Source organism: Ovis canadensis, chromosome 1 (assembly GCF_042477335.2).
Source record: "Ovis canadensis isolate MfBH-ARS-UI-01 breed Bighorn chromosome 1, ARS-UI_OviCan_v2, whole genome shotgun sequence".
NCBI lineage: Eukaryota > Metazoa > Chordata > Mammalia > Artiodactyla > Bovidae > Ovis > Ovis canadensis.
Genome location: NC_091245.1, coordinates 31,792,712 through 31,816,719, shown reverse-complemented (window position 1 = coordinate 31,816,719; position 24,008 = coordinate 31,792,712). Strand labels below are relative to the sequence as shown.

At 44.9% G+C, this 24,008-nt stretch overlaps 1 protein-coding gene across 2 annotated transcripts in view; it reads left to right on the top strand.

Annotated features, from left to right (window-relative positions):
- Positions 1–24,008, top strand: part of PLPP3 (phospholipid phosphatase 3) — an 87,836-nt gene that overhangs the window by 50,671 nt on the left and 13,157 nt on the right. The window contains exons 3-5 of one of the 2 annotated variants that reach the window (XM_069592655.1): positions 9,206–9,486; positions 9,884–9,941; positions 21,546–21,722. In XM_069592655.1, the coding sequence (XP_069448756.1) occupies positions 9,206–9,486; positions 9,884–9,941; positions 21,546–21,722 (516 nt within the window). The remainder of the gene's footprint in view (positions 1–9,205; positions 9,487–9,883; positions 9,942–21,545; positions 21,723–24,008) is intronic. The other variant, XM_069592664.1, reaches the window with a different exon arrangement.

The following is a 24,008-nucleotide window of genomic DNA, read 5'->3' as shown; positions in this document are numbered from 1 at the left end:
TGTGAAGTCAGGCTGGCCCAGCGGTGCCTTGGTGGGAGACCCAGTTCCCCCAGTTTACAATCCACTATATCTGTGCAATTACCAAGACCACCAACAGAGAATGATCACGTTACCCCTTCAACTGTGTCATCCCTGATCAGAGGGCTACAGAGTTCTTCAGACCTCCCTACTGCCTGAGGAGGGGGCGGGGGGAGGGGCCCTATTTGCAATGTAACAAACACAGGCACTGAGATTAGGATTTAGGTCCGCGCGCCCCCCTCCCCACCCCCAGCAACCACACACACGCTGTAGCAATTCTTCCTTAGTTACTGTCATTCTTAGGGGTTCAGGACTATTTGGAAAATCTATCTAATATGAAGGTGATGATATTCTCCACTTTAAGTGACAATTCTTAGGAGGCTGGGCAATCTATTCATGTGAGTCAGTGTTAGGGGATGGGATAGAGGATTAGATACCATTGACCCACTATCTAGTGGGCTGGAAACTAATATGCCTTATCTTAAATCCTCTTCAGCATCTGCGGGGGTAGGTATTATTGACCCCATTTTACTAATGAGGGAGGGTCCTAAGGTTTACAAGGGGAGTGTGGCCAGTGTGAAGTTATTCTGCTTGGTGAACAGGGAGCAGGAATTGATACCCAGGTCTGTCTGTCTTCAAAACCCAGCACACGGAGCTGACATTGAAGATCCACTGTGTGCTTGGGGCTATGCAGAGTGCTCTGCAATTAGTGAGCTAGAAAATCTGTAGTTCCTGGTTGTAAAGAGCTCTTTGTATGGAGGAGGACAAAACATCTAGGCCCCTGGGCAGATGATTGCCCAAGACTGACAGTGTAGGATAGTGGGTTTTCCTTTTTTTAAAAACAATTTTTTTGTTTGTTTTAAAATAGATTTTAATTTATTTCTTACTCTCTTTTTAACTATTATTTGTTTTTTGGCCTTGCTGTGCAGCATGTGGGATTTTAGTTCCCCGACTAGGGATTGAACCTGCAGTCCCTGCATTGGAAATACAAAGTCTTAACCACTGGACCACCGGGGAAGTCCCTGGGATAATGTTGTGTAGGAAGTGGTTTGTCAGAAAGTGAAAGCCTCTCTGAGTGAGACCTTCCTTAGAACATACAAGCAGCTTCTAGGCTTCCCCTTAGCCTAGAAGCTGAGATACAAGACACAGATACTGTCCTTGAAGCTTATGGAACAGGCCAAGTGCATGATTGACTGTACCATTAGACCCTCAAGGAGACTAAAGAACTGGTCCGGGAGCTAGAAGATAGTCAGGGCAGTGAAGGATAGTAAGACCCAGAGAGGTGAGAGCTTCAAGGACAAAACAAGAGAAATGCTGTAAACTAGCAGTCCTCAACCTTTCTGGCACTAGGGACTGGTTCTGTGGAAGACAATTTTTCCACCCACCAGGGTGAGGCGTTGGGGTTGGGGGGCAGTGGTGCGCGGATAGTTTTGGGATGACTCAAGCACAATACATTTAGTGTGCACTTTATTCCTATTATTACATCAGCTCTACCTCAGATCATCAGGCATTAGATCCTAGAGGTTGGGGACTTCTGCTGTAGATGGTCTAAGGCAGAAATAAAGTACTGTGGGAGTTGATCGGAAGATCACTCAAGGTCGTTTTCACTGGTGAAGGCTTCACCATCATCATCATCACTATTCATGGAGCACTCCATTTAATTATCACAACAACCCTTGGGCTCTTGCTACTGCCACCATATTATCTCCCTTTGTACACATAAGGAGACTGAGAGTCATAGAGCTCAGTTGCCTAAGACTCTTGAGTAAAGGCGCCCTCTAACCTGGTGCACTAGCTGGCATCCAGCTCTACTTTGAAGCAGAGGTGAGACTTTCGTCAGAGATCCTGGCGTTCCAGACAGAGGGGATGGCTTCACCAAGATTGAAACAATAGGGCCTTTTCAGGAAGTGTCAAGCAGACAGACCTGCTCAGCTAGAGAAACAGAGTATAAGGGAGAAGACAAGAGATAAGGTAGGAAGAGATGACTGCAAGATTGTGAAACTCCTTGAGTGCTGAGGAGTTTTTACTCTCATTAATAGGCTACAGATTGGTGAAAGTATTTTCAGCTCACGTGGCCAACTTTTCAACCAACGTCAAGGATGAGGTCTGAACTGCCGTGGTGGTAATGCAAAGAGAAGAGAGAGAATCGGATGGATATGACATCCCACCTTGCAGACATGGGATAATCAGAATTGGGTTACAATGAGGGTAAAGGAGAGGGTGCAGTCTAAGATTTCCTGTCTTTGCAGTTCTGTGTTTGGTGGCATCTTGAGTAGGAATGGAGGGAAGAGAAGTGAGGTTTGGGGCAGAAATTGAAACAAGTGTGACTTGGTCAGGTGGACATGCTGATAATACTGGTTTGATAACTAGTTGGAAGCTTTGGCAGAAGATTGGAATAAGACTGATGGGGTAAAGAGTGAGCTGAAACTAGAGAGTGAAAGAAATGCCCTTTTGACGGTCATTTTCACAGGTGAAGTCACAGAGAAAAGTCAAGGATACAACCCTAGGAAGACTGACATTTATCTAACAGTACCCAGAAGTGGAGCCACTGGAAAGAGAAAGGTGTTTGAGAAACAGGAAGAAAGCACAGTGGTGATATTAAGGATGGTAGGAAATTCAAGGTCAAAGGAGCGAGAGAGAGAACTCTTGCATGGAGAGGCAGAGCTGATCATCTAGGAGACTCATGCCTTTGAGTCCCTGACTTTGGAAAATAGACTGTTTCATCTTTCAAGATGCCTCCTCTGTAAAGCTAGAGGGCTTAGGGCGGCCACTGTTGATTTCAACCGTAAATAGCTTCTGTGACCTCTCTCTGGCTTCTTTGCTGTCCATGTTCTAGACCTACCCATAAAGCCTAGGAACTCCACTGGTGGCCTTGGACAGATTTGGGTCCCCATTGCCTTTCCTGATCTGTGAGGCACTGATCTCCTACCAAGAGGTTACAGACAACTGAGTGGGAGAAGAATGGGAGACTGAATTTCTCATCAGTTATTTCCAGTCGCTGAAGATACTGCATTTCATTGTAGTAGATGGAGCAAAGCTCAAAGAAGATAGAGCAACACTTCTGTCTCCATCCTTAGAAGCAGGACTTGGATATGTTACATTGCCCTTTCCCTTACTGAGAAATCAAGTGAGAAAAATGATTCTTCCTTCATTAACCTCCATCATTCAGTGCCTGTTGAATGAAGGAATCTCTTCTGGATTGGAAAAGATTCATGAATCCACAGAGCTGAGATGTGAAGGGGGAGTTTGGTGCTCTGTGGCTGACGGGGATCTGGATGTGCAGGTGCCTGGCAGGGTGACATGATCTTCATAGGTGTTCAGGGAATGCCTGTCTCACTGGAGACTTCAAACCTGCCACCTGCTAGGGCTTCTAAGACAAAGCCAGCTAGATGCCACCGGGCAGAGCATGGGAGGCCCAGGCTGCAGCAAGCGCCCTGCCACTGTCCACTACCTTATCCCCAAGGGTGATGCAGTGGCCTCTCTGGCCTTCATCACACTCATTTATAAAGTGTGGAGAATAATTTAGCAAATCTTAGGGTGTTGTGAGAAGCAGGTAATGCAGTGGATAGGGAAAAGTTTTGTGTTGTTATAGACTCTGCAGATGTTATCACTGAAGCCGATCAGAATATTAGGGAAGTTTGTCCTTCGAATTTGGCAGCAGACGATGAGTTCTCAGACTCTGTAAGAGGAATTGTTAGGATTCTGTGCAAAAGTCTTACTTTTTTTGGGATAATCTGTATAGTGGACTGTTACAGATAACACGAACAATGTAGTAGGGTAGCCCTTGCTGCCTGGAATTTAGACTTTCTTCCTGCTTTGTTCCCCTGAAAAAGACATCCTAGATGAAATGGTCAAAAACCAACATCTCCATACTCATATTTTTCTGGTTCTACCCTGGAGAGGTAGTACTCCCAAATTCTTTAGTGTGATATGTTCTTTTCCAGGGATCTCTTAGAACTATTTTGGAAAAGATGTTTTATACAAGTACAGACATTTCCTGGAGCTATTGCACGTTCAGTTTAAGATCATTGCAATAAAGCGAATATTACAATAAAGTGAGTCATGGGTGTTTGGTTTCCCAGGGCATGTAAAAGTTAGGTTTACACTAAACTGTAATCTGTTAAGTGTACAATTGCGTTATGTCTAAGAAACAATGTTTACGCCTGAATTAGAAAATACTTTATTGCTAAAAAATGACCACTGATCATTGATTGTAACAAATATAATAACAATGAAAAATTAGAAGTATTGAAAGTATTACAAATTTCAAAACATAGTACACATAGACATGAAGTGAGCAAATGCTGTTGGGGAAAAAAAAAGCCGATAGACTTGCTTGATACAGGGTGGTCACAAACCTTCAATTTGTGAAAAAACAGCAACCACAATAGTATCTGCAAAGTGCAATAAAATGGTATGCCTGTGTTAATTTTTTGTTTCTTTTTTCCCAAGGGAAGGAACAAAAAATAAAACATTATTGTTTGCAGAGCTCTTCTGCTAGGTGCCACATAGTTGATATATCATCTTGATTCCCCTGGCAATCTTGCCAGGTAGATTTTAGTCCTTTTAAAATTTTTAATTTCTTTTTTTCCCCTTAAAATTTTTGTTTTATATTGGAGTATAGTTGATTAACAGTGTTGTGTTAGTTTCAGAGGTACTGAAAAGTGATTCAGTTATACATATACACATATCAATTCTTTTTCAAACTCTTTTCTCATTTAGGTTATTACAGAATATTGAGCAGAATTCCTGCTGCTATACAGTAGGTGCTTGTTGGTTGTTTTAAATATAGCAGTGTGTACTTGTCAACATATTACTCTTATTTCATAGACAAGGAGACCTAAGCCCAGAGAGGTGAAGTCACTTCTCTAGGTTTATGGTAAGAGATGGGATATACAGATCAAGATTTTTCTGGCTCCAAAAGTCAGTGCTTCTTTCACCACTGTGTAATCTCTCCTTTCCAAAATGTCTCTCCTAATGTGTTTTCAAATTTCTTCTCCAGAGCAGCTCAGTATTTGTGAATATGTGGGCAGTTGAGCCCTTGTATACCAGAAAAGACAGGAAGAGGAGCTGTCTTAAGAGTTGGAGCCAACTTCCCTCAAACTCAGCCGTTCTCTGGCGAGGACTGATTGATCCCGTTCTGTCCCCTCATAGCTTAATTGCAATGCTTTCCCACTTTATTAGTTTCCAGATTTTGTGCCAAATGCTTTAAAAGGCAGGTAGGGGAGAATTCTCCTCTGCTCGCCTGGCAGCCTGCCATCACCCCCAGAATCTGTTGCTGTTTCAGAAAGGGATCGACATTGAAGGCATTTTTCTCAGCCGTGAAATTTACATATCACAACTTTGCTGACTGAAGCAGAAACCAGGGCTCCCGGGGCCAGAGTGTGCGAGTGGGGACAGGGCCTTTGTAGGGGGAGGGGGGGAGGGAAGAGCTTATTTTATTACCCGGGAATAAAAACATTGCGAGTAATGAATAAAGTCCGAAAGCAGTAAATCTGGAACTCCAGAGTTAGGTGTGTAACGTGTCGGAGAACAATTTAAGCCTTCGTCTCTTCTGCAGAAGTGAGGTATTTGGGCAGCCCGAATTTCATTAAATGGTCTTTTAAGGGTTAGGATTACAAGAAGCCAAACCTGGCCAGTTCATAACGATGATTTATGGCTGTATTGTCGACTCCCCGACCCTTCTGTACAAGGGGATGGAGAAAATACATAATTTGTTGCTCATTAGCTCCAAGATCTATCAGGGCTGCCCCAGAAGCCATGTGGTCCTGGAGTCATATGTCTGCTAAATGGCTTCAGCCTGATCCTGTCCTTGAAAATACAGTTGCTATTCTATAGTGGAAATTGTTTTTAATAATAGAAATAATAAAATGATCTTAATGTAGTCTTCTTTGGGTCTTTGAACTTGAGAGTTAGAATATCTGGGCTCTACTTTTAACTGTCAGCTTTCTAGCCTCAAATCCTTCAGATCAGTCACTATTTCTCAGTGCCTTAGTATTCCCACCAGTAAACTGGGTATATTGTCCTCACAGGTTGCAGATTAAATGAAACTGTAAGTTGCAAAAGAAATTTAAAAGATTGCTAGTATTATTAGAGTTATTATTGGGAATTTGAGGGGCCACCAGATGTTCTCTTTATATCATTATCTTCCCATGAGAGGAGGAAGCATTTTACTTAGCAGCTTGCTATTTGCAAAACTGTGGCATTGAAAACTGAAGTTTCAGAATGAAGGATGTGAGAGCTAAAGATTGTCCTTGCGGTGTAACCAAACCCTTTCTCCCTGAGATGACTGAAGCAGAGAGGTGACTCCCCTGGGATTAATCAACCATAAAATGATGTAAGAGATGCTGATCTGCAGTGGAAACCCACGTGTTCTTTTTCTGCATCAAACTGGAAATCATGCCCAAGACATGCCCATTTAGAAACAGTTTCTTAATCTGTTTCAGTGGATGGTTCAAGGAACTCAGGAGCCATCCTAGGGCAGGAATTATGCATGGGGTCTTGATTCTGTTCTTGGCTTGTGTCATCTCACAAGTACGTTTCCTTTCCTGCTGCTTATTATCTTTGCTTTGATGAGAGGCTACTGGTGAAGGTAGCACAGGAGAGCTGGGAATAAATGTCACTGCAGTTATGAAGGAATTAATCATGGAGTCTAGTGCCTTCATTTTGCAAATGGAGAAGCTGACTTGTCCCAGATCACTCAGTGAGTAGGGACTTGAACTCTGGCCCCTTGACTCCTAGCTTAGTGCTTCTCCCCCATGTCTAAAGTCAAGTGAGCATGATTTATAAAAAAAAGAAGAAGGAAGAGCGAACATGATGGTGGTTATAAACATCTGGAACATGTTAGCCTATAAGGTTACACAGGGTAAAAGTATAAACAGGTTCAAAAGGGGAATTAGACCATGAATGGTAGGAAAGAATGCTGGGTGGAGAATTAGAACACCTGGGTCTAATCTTTAGATGTGAGTTAATTTGAACTTCAGTTTCTTCCATATATAATGGACCCTTTCATTTATGACTGGCTAGGCTTCTCAGATTTTAATCTCTGCAGCATGTTGTCAAAGGACTCTTGGTAATGTTTAGAGGACATTTCCAATTTTCCAATAAAAACAACCTTGTGGACCACCATCTTGCCCCCTTTCATTCATTGATTCATTCAGCTGATGGTCCTGCTGCTCTCCCAGAGAACGGCTAAGCCAGGATGCCAGACGGGGCTGGCCTTTGACCATCTCTCTAATGGAATCATATGATCTCAGAAATTCAATATGATCCAGGAAACCAAAGGGTAGCACTGAGAAATCGCCAGCATTTATAAACACAGAATCACTGTATAAATGTTAGCAGCACTAGGAGGTGTTCTCACGACTGCACCTGCTTGCCCCTGGGCCCAGCTGGCATTTCACGGCCATCCTCCCCTCCAGACTTGGGAGCCCTGGACTGGGATCAGACACCCAGCCTGGATGCCTTCCCCAGCTAGAAAAGAATGAGGGAAGCCCATGAGAAGAGTGCCCGGATGTGTCAGTCTATTGCTTCCCTTGTGGTTGTGAACACGCTGTCTGTTCCCTGAAAGGGCAAGTGTGGCTCATCAGCCTTCCCTGTGAGGAAGTGTGAAAGGGACTTTGTGGTGAGTGATGAGTTGAACATCACTGTCCCGGCACTGTGGTTGTGACCAGGAAGTGGCCAGAACTGTGCTGTGGAGTTAAGTCAACGGCAGCAGGCTGAGCGGTGGTGTATCACCAGCACAGAACTTATCCTCAGCTGTGTAGGCATTTAAGGTGTTTACCTTACAGAGAGTCAGCTGACCCCTTTCCCAGCCCTAAGCCCCCACCATTCTTAATGTAAAAGCAGGCAGTTTTGGTTAGAGAGCTTTTCCTCTCTCAGTCTCAATCTATCTCCTGGTAGTTGTGGGGGTGTCATAAAGTATATAAAAAATAAATGCTGACATGCTGTTCATAATCGATGGTTGCTGGCTCTTTTTTTCTTCTTTTTAAAGAAGTGATGAATCTCCCTCCCCTTAACATTAAAGAGTAGACGCAGTGGGATGGAGGAAGGATATGAAAACCCAGACTTGCTCACTGTCTTTCAGGATGGAGGAGACAATGCAGGCACCCTTGGGAATTAACAAACTCTGAAGGGCCTTGTATAAAAGTTTCTTGGTTTGAAGGCCAGTGCTCTTTTCATCATGTCCTACTTAAGAGTAAAATGAAAGAATCCCTTTCTGTGACCCAGGGCATTTCCACCACTTGCCACATTTCTGACTACCTCTGTAGAGGTTCAAGTTATTTTAGGACACCAGGTAGGTGACAGAGCCTGGATTCAAACCCCAAACCAAGTCAGGGAGCATTCACCCTTTCGCAAAGAAACCTCAGCCAGGGCTCAGTGTGGCACAGGCGAAGGCCCTGTGTAGGGTTTGATCGTGGTTGGTGATTCGTGACCCCCAATCCTAGAATCTGGAAATTTGCTCAGACCCTCTGACATCTTGCCATGCTGTGCTAAGTCACTTCAGTTGTGTGTGACTCTGTGCAACCCTATGGACTATAGCCCTGGCTCCTCTGTCCATAGGATTCTCCAGGCAAGGATACTGGAGTGGGCTGCCATTTCCTTCTCCAGGGGATCTTCCCGACTCAGGGATTGAACCCACGCCTCTTATGTCTCCTGCATTGGCAGGCAGGTTCTTTACCACTAGCACCACCTTGGCCACCCTTAATCATGATTTTGGTTCCTCAATAGCTAAGTCCTTATTTGTCTCTCTCTTTGGTAATGTGTGTGTGTGTGTGTGTGTGTGTGTGTGTGTGTGTGTGTGTGTATCGGGTTGGCCAAAAAGTTCATTCAGGTTTTCGCTTAATGGAAATACCCTTACCAACTGTTTGGCCAACCTGATATACACACACACACGGATATCTATATCTTAATATATATATTAATATATATTTTATATATTTGCGTATGACTGTATTTGATTACATATGTTTCTTCCTAAGGAACAAATGACTGTGTTAGTATTTCAGTCTTTTCTCCCATGCACATTGGTGTCTCATATACTTCTTGAATAGAAAATCGGGATTTTTCTAGATTCTAACCTATAGCTATGTACTGAATATCTTTTTATGTCACTGAATATCCTTTCAGCCTCACTTTTGTTGATGGGTCCTGATGCCGCCTCACTCCCCTCTTCGTTGTCTTTCAGATCATCACAGGGGAATTCTACCGCATCTATTACCTGAAGGAGAAGTCCCGCTCGACGATTCAGAATCCCTACGTGGCAGCCCTCTACAAGCAGGTGGGCTGCTTCCTCTTCGGCTGCGCCATCAGCCAGTCCTTCACAGACATTGCCAAGGTCTCCATAGGGCGCCTGCGTCCTCACTTCTTGAACGTCTGCAACCCCGATTTCAGTCAAATCAACTGCTCTGTGGGCTATATTCAAAACTACAAATGCAGAGGCGAAGACAGCAAAGTCCAGGAAGCCAGGTGAGAGTCCACCTCCCGTGGCACTAGGTTCACGCCTTTGCTGCAGGCAGTTCAGTGAGTACTTACTGAGTACCAAGCTCAGTGCTGGGGCCCTGATTCAGTTGGATGAATAAGGCAAAGTCCCCATTCTTAAGGAACTCATAGTCAAATAACTGAGATCATAAAAGCGATTACAGTGGAGCTGTGGTAAGTCCATTCATTCATTTGTTTTTTCCCTTATTTATTTGTTCATTCATGGGTGCTTGCTACGTCCCGGCAAGGAGTCCAAAGCACTACCATGGGTGCAGCAATGAGCGAGGGCTACTCTTGGGGTCACAGTCCCGGGAGGGAGCAGACAGACCAGCAGGTAGTGGGGATGTGAACATGGCCCTCACACGCCCATCTCTTGCCCTTGCAGGAAGTCCTTCTTCTCTGGCCACGCCTCCTTCTCCATGTACACTATGCTGTATTTGGTGGTAAGTACTCTGTCTCTGATTCCAATGAAGTCCAACCCCAACTTAAATCTCATCTGTACCTAGAGCCCTTGTAATGGTTAGGAGCAGACTTCACTGAGGAATCTTTGAAAAAGAGGTTGGCTAGAAGAATTAGTTTCTATTCTGAGCCCTGCCACTGCATTAGCAGAAGTCATTTCACTTTCCAGACTTTTCCCGTTTTTCAAATAAAAATAATATTTACCATGGCTGCTTGATAAGGATTGAGCACCCATTTTGGAATGATTAAGTGATAAAGACACTTGTCTAACATTTTGTGGTAACAAGCACCATTTTCTGAAAATCCATTAACTCAGTTGATCCTTCCAGGAAATTTGTTATAAGTAATATTATCTCTACTGTGGGAAAGGATCACTAAGTAAGGTTCAGACAATTCAAGCAAACTGCCAAAATTCACATAGACACCAGAACTATCGCTCAAATCCATGCCTTCTGATCAAATTCCTCATAATGTTCTCCATGCCATGTCCTCCTCCATTATCTTCTGATGGAAAGGCTTTAAATGTCACTATCTGTCTACAGAGTGATTTTGAGTTTTGCAGAATCCTTCTGCATCCATGAACACAGGTGACCTCATAATAACACAGTGAAGTAGGAAATCCTCAACCCCAGAGCTCAGATCTAGAGACCAAGGCCCAGAGAGGATCACAGTGTGTTGGGGGGCCTTCAGCAGGTGGTGGACCCGTCTGAGGCCCCATGTTGGCCTCGCCATGGCCATGCTTCCTGGAAATGCTGGGGCGGTTGGTGCAGGTGGAGCACCCTACTTCCCTCTGGCCGCCACACAGCCAGACAGCTGCTGGTCTGTTTCTGTTTGTCAGTTAAATATGGTCCCCCTGCCTTTCCTCTCCCCTTGAAATGAGGTTCCTATGCCAAGGCACTTCCTGCTTTTGGCTGCTTTGATGGAGTTCAGAGCAAGAAGGCGCTGAGAGGTCAGACATAGCTCAGAGGAGCATAAAGTTGTTTGGAAAAAGAGCATTTTGCTTTTGTATTTAAAAAACGTAATTAAGAGTTGGCAAAAACAGCAGAGAGGTTTCTTTGTTTTGTTTTTTTTCCCCGAGTCCTTTCCAAGTCTGGAGGTGTCCGGGCTTCGCATTACCTAGGATAGAGAGCTACAAGGTGGGCCCCAACCTCTAAAAGCATTAAATGTAGATTTTTAAAATTCATGGATAGCACTTCCCACCATACTTTATTTTTCTGTTGTTTTTGTTTTCTCTTTGCTCTGAGTCAGGACAGTTTAACAATGATATTTCATTTCCTGCTGCATTTGTATTTTACCCAGGTCTGGAAGCAATTTTACAAAATATAATTTGTAAAGTAACAGTGCTGACAGGTTTCTGGTGCCATCTATGTGCCAGGCACTGTGTCGTGCTCGTGCTATGACTTGGAGATCCTCTCAGTAACCCAACGAGATGTGTTTTGATTACACTATTTTCAGTTTCAGACACAGAAACAAATCTGAATTTAAGAGGCAGGAAAGGTATTTGAAGGCTGGTCTTCATGACCCGAGCCTCGTTGTATGTTCTTCTCATGGTGCTGTGTGATAAAAAAATCAAACAAACCTCTGCAGGATAAACTTACAGATACAAGCTCCAACCCTAATTCCAATGTCACTTGAAGGCGACCTGCTTTTCTTCAGATCTGCTCTAATGGGTGAGATGCCGCCTTACCCCCACTGCCCATCACCTCCTGGCAGCTATGATTATAGCAAGAGCTCTCTACGAGGGTGTTGGGTAAGGCCTGGATTGTGACTGTTTATTTACATCTTCGAGGGAGGAAAAAAACTACAGTGGCTTTATATTCCAAGAAGGAAGGAAAGAAAGAGAGGAAGAAAGAAAAGAACCTCCTTAATCCTTCATCTCTGCAGCATATTTTCACACACTCTTTGGAGCGCCTGCACACACACATTCGCAATTCACAGGCACCCACACATACAATGTGCAAACTCAGGGCTCTCTTTTTAGCTCTAAGTTTATCTTGTCTTAAAATAACTCTGAAAGTAAGAGCTGAGAAGTAGGGAGGACAGTGTCCTTCACCATGGCTCCTTTTTATGTGATGTTGCACAGAAATCTCAACCCTTTGAAAGTCCAATTTGCAAAGCTTTCCAAGGAAGTTTGAAGAACTCTGTTGCCGCCTGTCTGGGGAAGTCGAAGATACTGCAGTCCCTCAGAGAAGCTCCTCCCGCAGCTTTTATGTTGAGCTGCAGGAAGTGCCTGAGTTGGACACATGAGATTCTGGCAGCCCCCAGAGCCCTGTGGGATTTTGTTCAGGCAACCTGGGCCCCAGCTTCCTTGGAGCCTTGGGAATACTCCCATTTGGACTGGCCGAGTATGGCATTGCCAGTGTTTGCCTTTAGAGTCAGACAGACCTGGGAGATTCTGGCCATGCAATTACTAGCCACGGAACTGTGAGTTGGCTTCTTAGGTTTTGAACCTCAGTGTCCTCTTCTGTCAAGTGGAGACAGTTGTGTCTGTTTTTGGAAGTTGGGGCCACTTTTCTTCTCCAGGCTCTGCTTTCACCAGCTGTCAAATGTCAGAGTGGAATTAGATGGTGTCTACCGTCTAATTGATTTCTCAATCCCTCGTGGTTGTTTTTAAAAGAAGTTTGGATTAGGTGTTGAAAGGGAAGATGGGAAGCAGGCAGAGACAATTTTGTCCTGATTTCCATGGAGTTCAGAGAGTGGCGGACCAGAACACCAGCCATCCCTTTGCCAGGCTGCCATCTAGAGCCTCCCATGGCTTTAGAGGGCGCTCCGTATTAGGTTTTGATTTGTAAAATGGATAGCTTGGAAAAACCATAGCTCGAAACACCAAATTATCTCTGGGTACAGAAGCTTAAGGATGAGGTTAAGGCTTGTCGGAGATTAATGCAGATACAAATCAGAGAAATCCCACAGCATATATAAACCTAAACGGCGCTCCCTACCCTTGAGCCCTGGTCTAAACTCCAGAGGACCACATCTGGATTGGCCCTGGACCTCCATGTTCAGGGACTGAGGATGACCTGGCTGTCTGGATAAAACGCCAACATGGTTGAGGGAGGGAGGGGGGCACCAATTCACATAGCATGTCTGGAGTTCCCTCTGTTGTACCAGGCACGCTGCTGCCTTCTGGGGCTACTAGATTAATCAGCCCTGGTCCCTGCCCTCAAGGAACTCACCTATGCTTTCAACATTCATCATTCAGCACTAGTTTAGTGAGGAATTGCTTCCCAGGTGGAGCTAGTGGTAAAGAACCAGCCTGCCAATATAGGAGACATAAGAGATGCAGGTTTGATCCCTGGGTTGGAAAAGTTCCCTAGAGGAGGAAATGGCTACCTATTCCAGTATTCTTGCCTGGAGAATCCACTGGACACAGAAGCATGGTGGGGCTACAGTTCTTGGGGTCACAAAGAATTGGACATGACTGAAGCAACGCAGCATACACACGTGCAAGCCCCATGCTAGAGGTGGGAACGTAGTGATGGGCAGGGCAGGGCCATGGTCCTCAGGGAGTTCAGTCTAGAGGAGCAGATGGACAATGAGGATAGGCTGGTCCATGGTGCAGGAGGGACAGGGGTCTATAGGTTATTATGGAAACTCTTGCTAAATTGCAGAGGGGGGTAGAAGCCAAAGAGGGTGTCCTGTAGGGTAGTCTCTTGATGGTAGGAGGTTGGAAGGACATGAGGACAGTGGTATGGGGTCTGCACATGTTCAGTTGAGCATGGCTTTGATGGCTGATAGGAAGCAGACCATGGAGGGTACACTGAGAGCTGAGAAGACCCCGTGCGCATCAGCCCTGGCTCCTCCTCCTGTTGCTCAGATCAGGCAGCAGCAAGTTCAAGGGAGGCCTTTCCTGGACTGCTGAGTTCCTCTCCCAGGAATCTGCACCTTGCCCCTCCACCTCCTCGGGACACTGTCAGAGAAGCCTTCCCTGGCTGCCCCACCTTATGCTCCCTAGCTTCCTTTGCAGCCTTGTTTTCCCCCCAGTTTCTCACCATCTGAAACAGCCTTTGTGTATCTCCACTAGATATATTACCAGCTTCGCGTAGTAGAGGTTTTTGTCTCTTGATTTATTGCAGTCTCTCACTTCCCCAAACACTGTCTGACAATTAAGAATGCAACGAATGCTTGATGAATGAATGAACGAATGGACCCAAGTAGTGTCTGACAGTTAAGTATGCAGTGAATGTTAGATGAATGGATGGATGGATGAATCCTGTATCTTCTGACACTTCCAGGCCACACTGCTTTCCATTCCAATCAAAATTTTGTTCACCTCCTCATCACTGACTTATAGACCATGAAGGGCCCATGTGATGTAGGGAAGGACTTTGCTGCCTCTGAAGTATTTACCTGTGGGCTCTTCACCGTGGTGCCCGTGAGAACTGGTGTCAGAGGGTTTGTCGGGTACCAAGGAAACAGGGAAGTGGCTATGCTCTGACAGCCATGTTCTCCATCCTGTGGCTGTTAGTCATTGAGGTTTTGTTCAACATGTTTAGAATCCCAGAGCAGTGGGGTCTGGTATGTCCACGAGACATGCCCACAGATCCTGGGAGTGTCTGGTGAAACGCCTGCCAGGAACAAGATTGTTGTTTCCACGGGGGAATAAAGAAACCACTGGACCAGATGTTTTTCCTCTTCTTCCTCTCTGCTTCATCCATCCATCCTGCATTTTCTGAGTACATGTTCTGTGCCAACACCTGGGGACATGAAGAGAGCTCACATTTTGTGAGGAAAGCTTGAAAAGTAAATAGTTGCAAAGCAGCTGGCTGAGTTCTCTGATTGGGGTGGACTGAGGGTTTGGAGGTCAGAGGAGAGGGCTCTGAGGCATGTTGAGCCAGTTCACAGGCTCTGCTGAACTTAAGATCAGGTCAGAGACTCCTCTGCTCTAACTCTTACGAAAGCTATAAATCTGTTTTCAGACATGCACACTTAAAAGGTCTAACAGGTGAATTAGAGGAGCTTGAAGTTCTAAATGTCCCATTCAGGTTGTCCTCTAGTCCACGACACCTGTGTAGTCTCCTCAGATTGCTTCTCCAGAGACAGAAATCCAATACAAAAGACCAGTACCTGGCTTGCAGAGCACTCATTCCCTAAGGAAAGCCAGGTAGTTCTGTGGTTAGAGCATGGACCTAAAAGATAAAGAGGCAGATCTTACTCAGTGTCAATCATGATCCATTGTTACCTTGAGCAGGTGGCATGGCCTCTTTTGACCTTTATCTCTTCAACTGTAAAGTGGGCACAATGGCGTCTGCCTACCAGGATGGTTGTAACAATTGTAGGGAATGTAATTTAAGGCCCCTTGCTCAGTGTCTCAATGCTGAGCAAACTGATAGTTTCTTTTCCTTCCCCTGATGGTGACAGAAAGCAAGACCTCTTTCCTTCTCAACGAAGAGAAAAAACTAAAAACTCCTCTTTGTCCTGAATGTAGTTGAATAACTTCCCAGTTCTATACCGTGTAGACTCACCAGCTCTGTTAACCAGAGTCAAGTATGAGCTATGGAGGAGATGGGAGAAGGGAGAAAGTTTCTCCCTGTGGATGTCAGCAATCTAGACAGACTTCCAGGAAGAGAGTGGGCAGGGACAGAGGAAGGACAAAAGCCTCCTTCTCACTCTTAGCAGAGAGCTCCCAAGAGCAATGGAAATGAAGCCAGAGGACTGTACAGACCTGTTTCACCCGTATGCAAATCATGTAATGAAACACAAATGACTTAGCAAGAACCAGTGAGACTCACCCAGGTCTGACTTGCTGGTTCAGCCCCAAGCCAGCCTGAACTCAGCCAGACTTTTCTAAGGAGGTTTTGTTGGAATTCCACAGGACCACAGTTTGGAAGCTCAGACCAGAAAGAAGAGAGCTCCATTTCTGGAGTGAGTTCTGTGTGCTGGGGACTTTCTTGTACATTGGGGTTGGGGGCAGATGTATACTTTTCTACTGTGGTTTCCATATCTACGATCAGCAGTTTTGTTTTAGAAATTGGAAGAACAATCTTAGCCCCAGAAAAAGACGGAAAGATTATATTCTTTTTGTGTGTGTGTGAAGGAATTTGTTTTATTCATGTCTGTGTCTCACAGAGGTTTGGACAGAATTGATACTTACAACATTTTTTTAAATGAAAAAAAAAAAATCTACTTATGTTACATATGGGAAAGCAGAAATTCAGAGAAGCGAGTGCTTTGTCCAGGTCAGACAGCTGGTATGTAGGAAAAAAAAAGATTCAAATCCGGTTGTTCTGTTTGCAAGTTAGGCACTTTCTGTGGCATCACACTGATGCCCAGGAAGTGGGTTCTCTGAGCCCAGAGGCCTTCACACCGTTGGGGAAATAAAGATAGAGAACTAAGGACCTTGGGGTTGCTGACCCCCAGGAGAGGTCAGGCTGATTTAGGTTTTCTGGTGTTGTCCAGTTCTGCTCACTTCTTTCTAAATCACCCTTTTCAGGGAGCCTGAGACTTTGCTGAAGCCCCTGCAAGAGTTTTGAGTCTCGGAAAGTCTCCATGCTCTTTGGCCCATAACAGGGCATTACATCCTTGTGGCTGGTATGTTTGACTCCGTCTTCTGGATAAGGGCTACCTGCCCCTATGGAGTATGGAGCCTCCTGACCCAAGTAGCATTCCCAGGTTGGATTTCCAAAGGAGCAGGGCGCTCCAGAATGTACTCACGGATTCTGAGGGGGCCCGAGCCTCTGGCCCTGGTGTGAGTGGCTCGTATGAACTGGGCTCTGAACTGGCAAAATCCAATCCATTCAGCACTTAGACTGGGGTTGGGTAGAGGGTGTTATCAGATTCTTTGATCAACCTCAAAGCCTACTGCCCTCAGCTGACTTCTCATTTATGAAGTAGTCACTGGGCTAAAGGTCATTGCACAATCTTCTTCTTTAGTGATTCACTTATTTTGGTGAAATCAACTGCAGTCATTTGAGTCAGTCTCATCTATCAAGGCGAATGGGTGGTGTTGATTTCTAAAGAATGCCTTCAGTCCCTGTCTTCTGCCAGACAGGGTCCTGTGATGTCTCATTTGATGCTGGCAACCCTGAGAGGAAGATCCTGTCCTTCCTGTTTCACGGAGAAGGAGACTGAGGCTTAGAGAAGTTAGTAAGGGACTGAAATAGGGGCCTATTTAGATGCTAAGTCATGTCTGACTCTTTTGTGACCCCATGGACTGTAGCCCACCAGGCTTCTTTGTCCTTAGCATTTCATTTTCCACAAGAAAACTGGAGTGAGTTGCCATTTCCTTCTCCAGGAATCAGGGTAATCTCACCCCAGAATTCACTTGATTATTGCTGTGCCCCAGCTGCGGACACCAGGCTTGATCCTGAGATCTTGAGACATTTCTCAATAAAGGTACTGGTTACCAGTGGATGTAGGGGAACAAGCTTCCATCTGCCCACTAATTCCATGTCTGTGTGTGTGTGTGTGTGTGTGTTTATGCTCAGTCATGTCAGACTCTTTGCAATGTTAGGGACTGTAGCCCACCAGGTTCCTCTGTTCATGGAATTTTCCAGGCAATAATACTGGAATGGGCTGCCATTTCCTTCCCAAGAAGATCTTCCCAACGCAGGGATCGAACCAATGTCTCCTGCATTGACAGGCAGATTCTTTATCGACTGCCCCACCTGGGACTGCCTCCCAAAGGGATTCTAGCCCCAAAGTGGCCCCCTCCTCCTTTCTAAGCACTCCCTTCCTGAAGCTGTTCTGATGACGCGTCTCTTCCTTCCTCCTCAAGCTCCTCTCACATATTTATTCTTTTCTTGTATTAAGCTCTAGCCTTCAGTATCTGAGTCGGTGGATGGGGAGATGTATGCCTCGTCCAGTTGCGAAACCTGCCCTTCCTCTGCTCCCCCTACATCTCCAGGGCCGATGATTTAAAGGCTACAAGGAGGGGGCCAGGGAGACTTGGAGGATTTTGAACAGTCATTTTCTGAGGACCTGTAGATTTTTAAGTTGAGAGAAATGAGAAAATCTTGAGGTTATCAGCTCCAAAATAAGGAAAAGAAAAGTGGTTAGAGAGTAAAATCATCTGTTTCTTTGAGCAGTGCCGGGCGTTTATCACCAATCTGTGCTACAGCCTATAAGGTAGTTGTTACATTTATTTTACATAGGAGAAAAGGGAGGCTCAGTGAGGTTTATCTGATGAAAACCTGTGCCGTTTCAGCTACTCCCTTCATCCCTGTTCCTTGCCAAGACTGGCTGGAGGAAGGCTGGACCATGGCAGTCACACTGCTTTATGGACTAGTCCTCCTTCCCTGAACTTGCCGTTGTCTTAAGGACCAGGTTGAGTTGGTGCTGCCAACATCATTCCCATTCTCACTCTCAAAAGGAAGAGATTCCTTTGACTCATGATTGCAGAATCTGCTGTTTGTTGGGTTATTTCACTAGAAATAAGGGAGCAGCCTTTGACCTGAACATTATTTTTGGGGGGGTACTGAGTCTCTTACTTAAAAATAACTTGATTTTTTCACCATGGCTAACAGTAATATTTCCCAGTTGGGATTCAATAGGTTGATACTCTATAAAAGTAAGTCTTATAAGTGATAAAAATAAGGATTTCATATTTATCAAATTTTTTCTTTTATTTTCTTTTTAAAACATAAATTTACTCATTTTAATTGGAGGCTAATTACTTTACAATATTTTATTGGTTTTCAACCTTTTTTTAAAAAGACCTTTGGAATGTTCTATGAAGTATGGTTTGGGAAAGAAAGACTGACCTAAATAGAGGCCACATTCCTTTGACATGCAACCCCCTTCATGAATTGCCCCTGCTTGCCTCTGTAGCCCTGTGTCTCACACCCTGCCACCCCACACCCCCGCTGGTTGCATATACACTTTTCTGTTATTACTGAACTTCCAGAAGTTCTTTGCAGCTCTGACTGTTGGCTTCTAGGCCACGGAGCTGCCTGGAACACACACTTCTCAATACATCCCCTTAACTCCTAGCAAATACTTAGGTATCTTTAGGATTCAAATCAAGTATGCCTACCCCTTAGTAATTGACCCTGGTTCCCCAGCTTCTTTCATAGTTTCTATAAAATCCATAAGTGCACTTAAACCTGTTTTCATATATTCATCTATATTTAATATATTTCATATATTGCCCCTCGTAGGGGAGGAATGATAACTTCTCATTTCTGTGTGCTTCAGTTCAGTTCAGTCGCTCAGCCGTGTCTGACTCTTTGCGACCCCATGAATTGCAGCACGCCAGGCCTCCCTGTCCATCACCATCTCCCAGAGTTCACTCAGACTCACATCCATCGAGTCCATGATGCCATCCAGCCATCTCATCCTGGGTTGTCCCCTTCTCCTCCTGTCCCCAATCCCTCCCAGCATCAGAGTCTTTTCCAATGAGTCAACTCTTTGAATGAGGTGGCCAAAGTACTGGAGCTTCAGCTTTAGCATCATTCCTTCCAAAGAAATCCCAGGGCTGATCTCCTTCAGAATGGACTGGTTGGGTCTCCTTGCAGTCCAAGGGACTCTCAAGAGTCTTCTCCAACACCACAGTTCAAACGCATCAATTCTTCAGTGCTCAGCGTTCTTCACAGTCCAACTCTCACATCCATACATGACCACAAGAAAAACCATAGCCTTGACTAGGCGGACCTTAGTCGGCAAAGTAATGTCTCTGCTTTTGAATATACTGTCTAGGTTGGTCATAACTTTTCTTCCAAGGACTAAGCGTCTTTTAATTTCACGGCTGCAGTCACCATCTGCAGTGATTTTGGAGCCCCCAAAAATAAAATCTGACACTGTTTCCACTGTTTCCCCATCTATTTGCCATGAAGTGATGGAACCAGATGCCATGATCTTCGTTTTCTGAATGTTGAGCTTTAAGCCAACTTTTTCACTCTCCTCTTTCACTTTCCTCAAGAGGCTTTTTAGCTCCTCTTCACTTTCTGCCATTAGCACTTAGCATAGTGCCTGGGCTTATGTTTTGATCTATTTGTTTGTTTGTGTGTGTATGTATGTATTTATTTGATCTTTTAGGTTAATTTTATAATAATTTTTAAAAGTTTTTTCTCTAAACCTTTTTAGGATGTTCATAGGAGTCTGATTAAATTTACATATTTACATATTATCTTTTGAGCTTATAAGTTGAGGGTTCTTATAAATGAGTGTTCTTAAAATTAAAATTCTGTCTATTCAAATTGTCCTTCATGTCCTTTGTTTCATCTTGGGTCTATGCAGTTCTTGGTGAGCTAATTTCTACTTATATCATCATCTGGGCTATTATGATGATTTTACCTCTTCTTTGAGATTAAAAAAATTTTTTTAAATTAGCAGATAATTGCTTTACTTCTTTTTGATATTTAATGGGGTATTTTTAATATTTGAAAAATAACTAGTTTTTATCACTTGCTTAGCAGCCAACAACATCAGCACATTGTCTTTTTAAATTTTTATCTGTTCTTAGATTTCCCCAAAATATATTTATGTGATTTCATAATGATTATAAAATTCCCTGCTGTTTTCCAGGTCTGGGTGTTTTGAAATTGTCTCCCAAGCAGTTGAGGAGTCAGTGTTAGGCACTCTTTCTACATGGGCAAGAATGATTCTGGAACCTTCCAGTCTTCCATCTCTCAGATTTGCTGCTGGCTTGTCTTTCCTGACCACCCAGAGGAAGGTGTCCATTTGTCTCAGGAAGGGCAGAATCACTCCCTTGCCGCTGCCCCAGGTCTATCTTTCGGCCGCCGCCCCACTCCTCCGCTCTTTTCCCCTTTCCCTGGTCTCCAAGCGCCTCGCTTTGATTTGTGTCGAAAGTTGCTCTTCGTCCTCTTGCCTCTTCCCCTTCATTTCCCAAGTTCCCACAGGAACCTGAGAAGTAGGCTGTGCCCAGAGGTTAGGACGGAAACTGCAGCAAGATAACTTCAAGGGACAATACCCAGCTGACGTCACTGCAACTTCTTTGCCTCGGCCAGAGTGGCTTTTTTTCCTTCCATTTTCCTTCAGGTCACTCTTCTACCCCACCCAGTGCAGTCTCTGTCAACCTCTGTTTGAAAGGTCTCTTGCATTGTTTGGTTGGTCTATGTGTTTCCTCATGTTGTGATGCAGAATCCATAGTTCCAGGTGGAGACTTGGAGATTTGTCCTTTGTTAGAGCTGCTTTCTTCTGAATCGGAAGCATTGCCTTGTGACTGACATAATAACCTCCCCTGCGCAGCATGCATGAGTTTCCAGGATGCTTCTGAGAGGTGGAAAGTGAAGGAATTGTATAGCCATAATGTCTAGGAAAATACACAAATGCATTGAATGAATTGTCACTGAATATAAAAAAGAAGCTGTTGTGAACCCTGGTTAGTATTCTTTAATTGGTTTCAGTCAAAAAATGAGAAAAGGAAACTCCCATTTATGGAATGTCAGGCAGCGTGCTAAGGCCATTCTCTTGAATTTTTTTCTTCAATTCTCTCTAGCTTAGCTCCCTAGAAAAGCTCCATTTTATAGTTTTTAGTAGAGGAACTAAGGCTTAAGTTAAAAAAAAAATGGGCTTGAGGTCAAGTCCAATTTGAATGCTCTTTCTTGCAGATGATTCCATGCATGGGAATTAAATGCAGGTGAGCGGCCAGTCACTCAGTGTCTGTTCTTTCTGTCTCCTCCCTCCAGCTGTACCTGCAGGCCCGCTTCACTTGGCGAGGGGCCCGCCTGCTCCGGCCCCTTCTGCAGTTCACCCTGATCATGATGGCCTTTTACACAGGACTGTCCCGCGTGTCTGACCACAAGCACCATCCCAGCGATGTCCTGGCGGGATTTGCTCAAGGAGCCCTGGTGGCCTGCTGCATAGTAAGTAGCCTCTGGTCCTCAGCACATGAGCAGGGCCCTGAACAACCTGCTCATTAAATGTTTTTGGTTCAGTGACCAGAGCCAGGGCACTCTTAATCCTCTTCTCTGCCACCCTGCCCCAGGACCTCTCCAATGAACTGAGGATAATTCCTGCTTCTTTCCAACATGGAAGTTTTATTTTATTTTTAAATTTTTATTGAGTTATAACTTACCTACTATACAATTCACTTGCTTTGCTTGCATAATTCAATGATTTTTGGTGTATTTACAGAGTTGTATAACTATTGCCACGGGCATAGGATTTTTTCACCGCAAGGCATGTGGGATCTTATCTCCCCAACATAAGGGGGATCTTATGCTCCCTACATTGGAAACACGGTGTCTTAACCTGTGGAGTTCCAAGGAAGTCCCCATGGAAGTTTTAATCCAGCAGGACTTTATAAATCCTCTTCTCCAGAAGGGTTAGGCTCATAGTTGCAATAGCAAGGTATCTTAGATAGTATCCTACTCACTTACTCTATTCATGAGGGCATTTAGGGTTCAAGAGGGGAAGAAACTTGTCCCAAGTCACATGTCAAGAGTCTAAGTCTCTGACTCATCTGTTGCTCACATGCTGCTTTGGTGATCACTTACTATTCAGAGGCACTTTCCAGTTTCTTGAAAACTTTTACCCTTCCTACTGTGACCTTGGGCTTCCCTTGGAGCTCAGTCAGTAAAGAATCTGCAGTGCAGGAGACCTGGATTTGATTCCTGGGTCTGGAAGATCCCCTGGAGAAGGAAATGGCAACCCACTCCAGTATTCTTGCCTGGAGGGTCCCATGGACAGAGGAGCCTGGCGGGCTACAGTCCATGGGGTCTTAAGTGTTTTGGCATGACTTAGCAACTAAACCACCACCACCACCACCATGACCTTTACTGGACTTAGTCAGACCCTTGACTCAGTGTTGGCTGGGTAAGAGAGAGCTTGGTGAAGGCTCAGCTCTCTCCTAGCCTGAGGGCTTTGTACATCAAACCACAGAGCTTCCTGGAGAATGGTCTTGAATGGATCACATTCTGATTTGCCCCAAATGGCAGAGTTACCCCTTCACATACCTCCTTCCTGACTCCTGGTAAAGGTGGGGTGAGGCATTCTACCTCTGAGCCTCTGTGTCTTCAGGTATCTCTGCTTTTCTTGCCTGCAACAAATTGTTTTTAAGAGTCAAAAAGAGAAACTTGAAAAAAAAAATCTGTACAACATTAAATTTTGTGCTGGAACCTTTGAGAGCCTTATTCAGCCAACATAACTGAGCACCTCCTCTGACCCAATGCTTTCCTGTACTAAGGGGTACTTACCCCGGTCCAGCAGGAGTTCTAGAACAGAGTACTGGCTGGGTGTTCTAGTACTACACGTGCAGGTCATATTGTTAGTTTTAACCCTTGTTTGTTCCCAGTAAGAATCATGAGGTAGAGAGATCTAGACCAGCCCCTGGTCCTTTCCTGGGTACTCAGCCTGGCGGAAGCCTGGTGTCTCCCTGCACTAACCACCTTGTCGCCTATATTCATCACTCTGTGTTGAAACTGTGAACGTGTCTCCCTGTAGACTGTTTCTCCTGGACAGGGACCCTAGTCAATATATGTGTTATTCTGCTTATGTCACCAACACCTCTCAGGGATGATAGTTCAGACTAAGTGAGTGGGTGTGTAATCAACAAAGCTAGGATCCATGAGTTGACCCACTTTTTCTTGAGAACATTCTCTTGAAGGCAGGTGGATGGATAAGGCACAGTTGTTGCTTTCAAGGCAATCCCAGTTCAGTTGCTCATAGCCAGGCCAGGCACAGGAACTGCAGCAGGACGAGGGGCCATCATGGGGACTGGCCAGGACACTTTAGCAGGCATACGAGGTGAGAAAAGGGGCATGGAGTTGGGGCAATCAGAGTGGGCACCATGGAGAAAGTAGCATCTGAGCTGCCAGCCAGCCTTGGCTTGGGAGCCCTAGCCTAGGGACTGGCTGTTTGGCGGGCTTTATTCTTTACTTTCTTAAGTATTTTTTTGTTTGTTTGTTTGTTTGTTTCCAGTCAAGGCCAGAAGGGAGAGAAATTGGGGGAGCACACCCTTAATGAGAGCAGCTTTCACCGGGCAGCTTGTTCTCTGCAGCCTGGCCCTTTAATGTGAAGTGACAGCGGGGGATGGGTGTTTGCATGACAGGGTAACCCTCTGCTGACCGTGCTGTCTGAGCTTCACTCTAGGCAGGAGGTCGGCCCACGGGGGCCTGCTGTGGCGTTTCCTTTTCGGCGCCACTGCCCTA